Source organism: Anser anser, assembly GCF_964211835.1.
Source record: "Anser anser genome assembly, contig: HAP1_SCAFFOLD_538, whole genome shotgun sequence".
NCBI lineage: Eukaryota > Metazoa > Chordata > Aves > Anseriformes > Anatidae > Anser > Anser anser.
This window is the reverse complement of record NW_028154108.1, coordinates 28862-35602: the sequence shown is the minus strand read 5'-3', so window position 1 is coordinate 35602 and position 6741 is coordinate 28862. Positions and strand designations below refer to the sequence as shown.

Here is a 6741-nt window from a genome sequence, read left to right as displayed (position 1 = left end):
GTCTCATAGACCGCTCTGTATTCGTTAGGTGGTGATAATTATCAACTCGTCGGCTCCGCCTCAGTCCCTGCAGAACGAACTGAAGCCGGAGGAGATTGAGCAGCTGAAGGTGAGCGGAGCGGGCGCTGGGCTGGGGCAGGGGAATGGGGCGGGGGCCGCCTGCTTGCCCTCACTTCTTTTGCACTGTTGCAGCTCTGCATGAGTAAAAGGTACGACGGCTCACAGCGGGCATTGGACCTCAAGAGCCTCCGTGTCGATCCCGGTGAGCGCTGCTCCCCACCCAGGGGACGTGGAGGGCAGGACGGGACTGTGGCAGGCGGTGCCTTACGCCCTTTGCGTCTCCCTTTTCCTCTCTCTCTCCCACCCCCCCCAGACTTGGTGTCGCAGAGCATCGACGTGGTGCTGAACCAGCGGAGCTGCATGCTGGTTGTGCTGCGCATCATCGAGGAAAACATCCCCGAGGTGAGAATGGGGGAGGCTTCTCCTGAGGGAGCGTTACCTGTGGGGCTGCCCCGACGCTTGTCTCTGTTCTTGCAGCTGCAGTCTCTGAACCTGAGCAGCAACAAGCTCTACCGCCTCGACGACCTGTCCGAGCTGGCGCAGAAAGCCGCCGGCCTCAAAATCCTCGACCTTTCTCGCAACGAGGTGGGTGCCGCCCCTGACCCTCTGCGCACGCCACCTCTTCGCGCCCTCACGGCCCCTCTTCCCTCCCCCGCTGCAGCTGAAGTCGGAACGGGAGCTGGACAAAGTGAAGGGGCTCAAGCTGGAAGAGCTTTGGCTGGACGGCAACCCGCTGTGCGACACTTTCCGGGACCAGTCTACTTACGTCAGGTCAGTGTTAGCCTTGGGGCGGCCCTAGGGGCCCATGGGCCGCCCCTGCTCTGCGGGGGGCAGAACGGCAGGATGAAGAGAGGCCGCCCCCCCCCGTGCCTTCCGCTTGCCGGTGCCCAGACCCCCCCCCTCAAGGCTTCCCGACAGCCCCTGGTCGTGGCGCAGGGCCGTGAAGGGCTGTTGCTTGCCCGCCGCAGGACGGCGCAGCGTTTGTTTCAGCTGGTCGGAGACTTGCTTCCTCCCTGCTCCCTCCTCCTCCCTCTTCTCCTCCCCCGTCCTCGTCTCCAGGGCATGCAGCCTCTTCTCTGGAGCGCCCCGCTGCCCACCCGCTGCTCCCACCCCTCTGCCGTGCAGACGGGGCTCTCGATGCTCCTCCACCCTTCCGTGGGACTTTCGGGGGCCGTGGGACGTGGCCCGGGGCGTGGCGTTGCTGCCCCTGTCCCCCCCCCCGGTGGAGCTGCCGCCCCCCGCGCCCGCGCTTGGCCCTCGATGATGGCTGGCTAGCCAGAGACGGGTAAGATTCCTCACGGGAGGAACAACCTAAGACAGGCACAGCCGTGCAGTGGCCAAACGCTGCCGCCCCGCTGCGGCCAGTGCGGGGAGGCCGTCCCAGGCCTGGCGCAGGCCCCCAGTCCGCTGCGGGCAGAGCCCGCTGCCCCGGGTGCACCGGCGCTGGCCCCCGGTGCTGGCAGGGGCCTTGGCTCTGGATGCGGCCGTGCCCGTAGCCTGGCACGTTCTTGGGTCTGGGAGGGAGCGGCACAAAGGAGAAGAGGCTCTGCCCAGGGCTGCCTGCCCCTCTGTCCCCTCACCCGCTTCATCCTCTTCTGCTGAATTGGGGTCACCCTGCCGAGGGGCCCCCCCCCCAGCTGTAAACAGGCGGCTCGTGCCCGTGGCCGTGCCACGACCAGTGGGATCTTGTCTCCCCTCCCTTTTCCCCTCCTCTCTGGGCGCCCGCACTCAGGTGAGTACGAGCCAGGTAAGTCCTGAGCTGGCTGGGGGGGCCCGGGGTTCCTCGTCAGCCCAAGACCCCTCCGGGGACAGGGGCAGTCCCCTGGTATGGCACCCCCAGGAAGAGGGGGAGCGACAGCGGGGAGAGGGGAGGCAGCCGCGTGGGGCGGCCCCGTTGTGTGCCCCATGGCTCCGGGGAGGGCGGCCGGGTAGGGCAGGTGAGGGGGGGGGGGAGTGTTTTTTTTTTTGGGAGGGTGGGCGGCCTTTCCTGCTGCCCCTGGCCCCAGCGGGCAGCCCGGCCGCCACGCTGACTGCTCTCCCTCTCGGCAGCTCCGTCAGAGAGCGCTTCCCGAAGCTGCTGCGCCTGGTGAGTGCGTGAGGGAGGGGGCTGACCCCTGCCGAAGCTTTGGGGGGGGGACACTCAGTCCTCCTGGGGCAGGCAGGAGGGAGCCGGCCCCCTCACCCCCTTCTCTGCCTCTCCCCTAGGACGGCCACGAGCTCCCGCCACCCATCGCCTTCGACGTGGAGGCACCCACGACGCTGCCCCCATGCAAGGTGGGGCCGTGGTGGGGGCCCCTACAGCCCCGGTTAGGCCTGGGGGGGCCCCGCTGTCCCGCAGGGGGGGACTGCTGCTCCGTTCTCTTTCCAGGGCAGCTACTTCGGCTCCGATGACCTGAAGGCGCTGGTGCTGCGGTTCTTGCAGCAGTAAGCGTGGGCCGGGCCCTGAGGCAGGCGGGGGGCGGTGTTGTGTGTGCTCCCCCCCCGCCCATCCCTGTCCTCCCCCCGTAGGTACTACTCCATCTACGACTCGAGTGACAGGCAGGGGCTGCTCGATGCCTACCACGATGGCGCCTGCTGCTCGCTCAGCATCCCCTTCGGGCCCCAAAACCCCCCGAGGTATGTCCCCCTGAGCCCCCCCCGATGCGGGACGTGGCAGCTGCACTGCATCTCGTCGTCCTGTCCCTCACGGCCGCTTGTCCCCGCAGGAACAGCCTGAACGAGTACTTCAAGGACAGCAGGAACGTGAAGAAGCTGAAGGACCCCAGTAAGCCCCTGCCGCGCCCCCCCACCCTGCGCTGGACCACCCCAGGCCCACGTGGAGGGGGGGCTCAGCGCTCTTCTCGCCCCCCAGCCATGCGCTTCAAGCTGCTCAAGCACACGCGCCTCAATGTGGTGGCCTTCCTCAACGAGCTCCCCAAGACCCAGCACGACGTCAACTCCTTCGTGGTGGATGTCTGCGCCCAGACGGTGAGCGGAGGCCACGGCGCTTGCGGCCGCCCCTGAGCTGGGCTCTGCCTCACTCGCCACCCTCTTCTCTTGCAGAACACGCTGCTGTGCTTTGCCGTCCACGGGATCTTCAAGGAAGGTGAGGCCGGGCTGCGTCCCCTCCTCGCTGTAAAGCCTTTTCCCCTGTGCCCCGGCCTCCACCATCTCCTTTACTCTCCGCAGTGGACGGCAAATCCCGAGACTCGGTGCGTGCCTTCACCCGCATGTTCATCGCTGTGCCGGCTGGCAACACCGGGTAAGGGGTGAGGGAAGAGAGGCTGGTGGCACGCCCCTGGCCTCCTGCCCCGTGCTTATTCCCCCCCCACTCCCCTCCTTCTCAGCCTCTGCATCGTCAACGACGAGCTCTTTGTTCGCAACGCCACCACAGAGGAGATCCGCAAGGCCTTTGTCATGCCGGCACCCACCCCTTCCTCCAGCCCCGTCCCCACGCTCTCTGCGGAGCAGCAGGAGATGCTGGCAGCCTTTTCCATGCAGTCAGGCATGAACCTCGAGTGGTCCCAGAAGTGAGTGTGCCCCCCCCGTGTCCCCTCAGAGGCAGCCTGGCCTCCCGCACCCCGCATCCCTCCTAAGTCCCCCCCCCCTCCTTCCACCCCAGGTGCCTGCAGGACAATGACTGGGACTACGGCCGGGCTGGGCAGGTCTTCACTCAGCTGAAGGTGGGCTTGGGGAGCAGGTGCCTCCCTGCTAGGACCCCCAGGGGGTGGCGGGAGCATGCCTATGGTCCCCCCCCCCAGGACCCCTCTTGCAGGGCCTGCGCGGACCCCTGCTGAGCCCCTCTCCTTCTCTTTGCAGCTGGAAGGCAAAATCCCCGAGGTGGCGTTTCTCAAGTGAGCGGTGCCCCCTCGGCTCCTGCTGTTTTGTTCGCGGTGTTTTATTCCTCCCCCCCCCCCTCCCCCCGTTCTTCTCTCCGTTTTTGTAAATAAATAAATAAATTCGTTTCAACGCCGGAGCCTCGGTGCGCAGCTGGCGGCCGGAAGCGTTGGCGCGGCCGCCCCGGAAGGGGTGGCATGGCGGCAGCGGCGGCGGCGGCGGCACGGGCAGCGGCTCTGGAGCTGGAGGCAGCGGTGCCCAGGGACGTGACGCTCTTCCGCCACGAGCGCGGTCCCTTCTTCCGCCTGGTCGGGCTCTTCTGCGTGGGGCAGGGGTGCTTCTGGGCTGGCTTGGCCCACTTCGCCTTCACGGCACTGCGCCCTGCGCCCGCTCCCGGTCCTGCTCCCGGTCCCGCTCCCGGTCCTGGTCCCGGTCCCGGTCCTGATCCCGGTCCCGCTCCCGGTCCCGCTCCCGGTCCCGGTGCCGATGACCCCCTCCGGCCCCGGGACCACAAGTGGCGCCTCGGCTTCACCGCTTCCTGCCTCACCCTCGGTAGTGGCTGGACCTGGACCCGGGCTGGTGGCGGGTGGTGGGGGCTTGGGGGGCTGGGGGGGAGGGAGAGGGGGGAGCTGGGGGGGAGGGGGAAGGGGTGGGGGGGAGAGGGGGGAGAGGGAGAAGGGGGGGCTGGGGGGAGGGAGAAGGGGGGAGGGGGTGAGGGCTGGGGGGGAGGGGGAAGGGGGGCACAGGGGGCTGGGGGTGGCTCGGAACAAGGTGGGAGGGGGCTGGGGGGGAGGGGGAAGGGGGTGAGGGAGGGGGCGAGGGCTGGGGGGGAGGGGGAAGGGGGTCACAAGGGGCTGGGGGGAGGGGGAAGGGGGGCACAAGGGGCTGGGGGGGAGGGGGAAGGGGGGCACAAGGGGCTGGGGGGGGCTGGGGGGGAGGGGGAAGGGGGGCACAAGGGGCTGGGGGGGGCTGGGGGGGAGGGGGGAGGGGGAAGGGGGCACAAGGGGCTGGGAGGGAGGGGGAAGGGGGGCACAAGGGGCTGGGGGGGCTGGGGGGGAGGGGGGAGGGGGAAGGGGGGCACAGGGGGCTGGGGGGGAGGGGGAAGGGGGGCACAAGGGGCTGGGGGGGAGGGGGGAGGGGGAAGGGGGGCACAAGGGGCTGGGGGGGAGGGGGAAGGGGGGCACAAGGGGCTGGGGGGGGCTGGGGGGGAGGGGGAAGGGGGGCACAAGGGGCTGGGGGGGAGGGGGAAGGGGGGCACAAGGGGCTGGGGGGGGCTCGGAGCAAGGTGGGGGGGGCTGGGGGGGAGGGGGAAGGGGGTGAGGGAGGGGGTGAGGGCTGGGGGGGAGGGGGAAGGGGGGCACAGGGGGCTGGGGGTGGCTCGGAACAAGGTGGGGGGGGGCTGGCGGGGAGGGGGAAGGGGGGCACAGGGGGCTGGGGGGGGCTCGGAGCAAGGTGGGGGGGGGCTGTGGGACCCGACTGGGGGGAAGGAAGGGGTGCAGGGGTTCTGCTCAGACGAGGTGGGCAGCATGGGGCTGGCTGGGGTCTTGGGAGGTTTGGGGGGTGGGGGGGTGGGGTGGGGGGCTCGAGAGGCTGCGCTGACCCCCCCCCCCCCCCCGCTCCCCCAGGCTCGCTGATCGTGGCAGCGGGCTGCGTGTTCCCGCTGCGCGCCGTGCGGCAGGTGACGCTGCTGCGGGGGGGGGCGGCCGTGGCCATCAGCACCCACGGGCCGCTGGGGCTGGGCCGCGGGCCCTCCTTCACCGTGCCGCTGCGCCACGTCTCGTGCCGAGCCCACCGCTCCGAGGTGCCTGCCATGATCCCCCTCAAGGTGAAGGGGCGCCCCTTCTTCTTCCTGCTGGACAAGCGGGGCCAGCTCTACAACGCCCGGCTCTTTGACATCACTGTCGGTGCTTACCGTAAGCTGTAGGAAGCAGCGGGCTCCCGGTGTCCTCTTGTTCGCTCTGTCCTCGCCCAATAAACCCTGAGCCGCCTATTTGTTCTGCTGTCTGCTTTGTGTAGGGGCACGAGGGGCTGGCTGGCATGGGCCACCTGGAGAACCCTGCCCCGCAGCACCTCCATCGCTTACCTCCTCACCGCCTCAGGTTCTTCCGGGGCATCGCTGCGGCTGCAGTGCTGCTTCTGCGACTCCTCAGGGCCACCGTTAATTAATAACATCTTAATAAGTAATCCTAATATTAGATTGCAATGTAATTTTATATACATAATATATATATAATTATATCTTGTGTATATAGTTATAGATCCTCCACAGGTATACCAGAGCCACCCAGTGCCCTCTAGGTGCCCCTGAAAGCCTCCTGGTGACCCCCCCCCCAGTTTCCTCTAGGATGCCATAGTGGCCTCCCAGGGAAGAGCAAGGCATTCTAGGGTGCCCTACGAACCTCCTCTTGCACCCTAGAGGCAAAATAAGACACTTCCTGGAATCTAGTGGCATCCTGAGGCCTTGCAGGGCTCTCTCGGGCACACTGCAGGCCTCCTGTGGTCCTCTCCCACACTCTAGATCCGCCGCAGGTCTACAAGGGCCACTCAGTGCCAGCTAGCTCCCCTGGAAAGCCTCCCATTGACCTCCAGTGTCTGCTAGGATGCCCTAGAGGCCTCTCAGGGCACTCCAGGGTGCCCTACAAGCCTCCTCTTGCAAGCTAGAGGCAAAATAAGGACTCTTCCTGGAATCTCATGGCCCCCAGCGGCCTCAAGGGTTAGGGTTAGTGATGGCTTAGGGGTTAGGGTTACAGTTACGGTTAGCTCTACAGCGTCAGCTCCACAGTTAGCTAAGGACGTTTAGGGTTAGGTGTTGTCCTGGTTTCAGTTAGGACAGAGTTAACTTTCCTCCTAGTAGCTGGTAGGGTG

The 6741-nt window shown here is 67.5% G+C and overlaps 2 protein-coding genes across 2 annotated transcripts; both read left to right on the top strand.

Annotated features, from left to right (window-relative positions):
• The first annotated feature begins 10 nt into the window (after nt 1-10).
• Nucleotides 11-4015, top strand: LOC310890787 (nuclear RNA export factor 1). Its single transcript, XM_083853115.1, has 16 exons — nt 11-109; nt 193-262; nt 374-462; nt 538-645; nt 722-831; nt 2110-2146; nt 2266-2334; nt 2429-2484; nt 2569-2676; nt 2766-2824; nt 2912-3027; nt 3103-3145; nt 3229-3301; nt 3387-3569; nt 3662-3722; nt 3859-4015. The coding sequence occupies exons 2-16, from the start codon at nt 199-201 to the stop codon at nt 3895-3897; spliced, it is 1215 nt and encodes a 404-aa protein (XP_083709241.1). The 5' UTR covers nt 11-109; nt 193-198; the 3' UTR covers nt 3898-4015.
• Nucleotides 4016-4052: 37 nt separating this feature from the next.
• Nucleotides 4053-6186, top strand: LOC310890788 (transmembrane protein 223-like). The gene is made up of 3 exons (XM_083853116.1): nt 4053-4428; nt 5502-5789; nt 5893-6186. Exons 1-3 carry the CDS (start codon nt 4074-4076, stop codon nt 6036-6038), a joined length of 789 nt encoding a protein of 262 aa, XP_083709242.1. The 5' UTR covers nt 4053-4073; the 3' UTR covers nt 6039-6186.
• The last annotated feature ends 555 nt before the right edge of the window (nt 6187-6741 follow it).

Excerpts from the sequence above, each read along its gene's own strand:
- LOC310890787 (XM_083853115.1), top strand. The coding sequence starts at position 199 with ATGAGTAAAAGGTACGACGGCTCACAGCGGGCATTGGACCTCAAGAGC. Across the intron at positions 263-373 it reads GAGCCTCCGTGTCGATCCCG|ACTTGGTGTCGCAGAGCATC; the intron begins GTGAGCGCTGCT and ends CACCCCCCCCAG. Across the intron at positions 2,147-2,265 it reads TCCCGAAGCTGCTGCGCCTG|GACGGCCACGAGCTCCCGCC; the intron begins GTGAGTGCGTGA and ends CCTCTCCCCTAG.
- LOC310890788 (XM_083853116.1), top strand. The coding sequence starts at position 4,074 with ATGGCGGCAGCGGCGGCGGCGGCGGCACGGGCAGCGGCTCTGGAGCTG. Across the intron at positions 4,429-5,501 it reads CGCTTCCTGCCTCACCCTCG|GCTCGCTGATCGTGGCAGCG; the intron begins GTAGTGGCTGGA and ends CCGCTCCCCCAG. Across the intron at positions 5,790-5,892 it reads CATCACTGTCGGTGCTTACC|GGGCACGAGGGGCTGGCTGG; the intron begins GTAAGCTGTAGG and ends TGCTTTGTGTAG.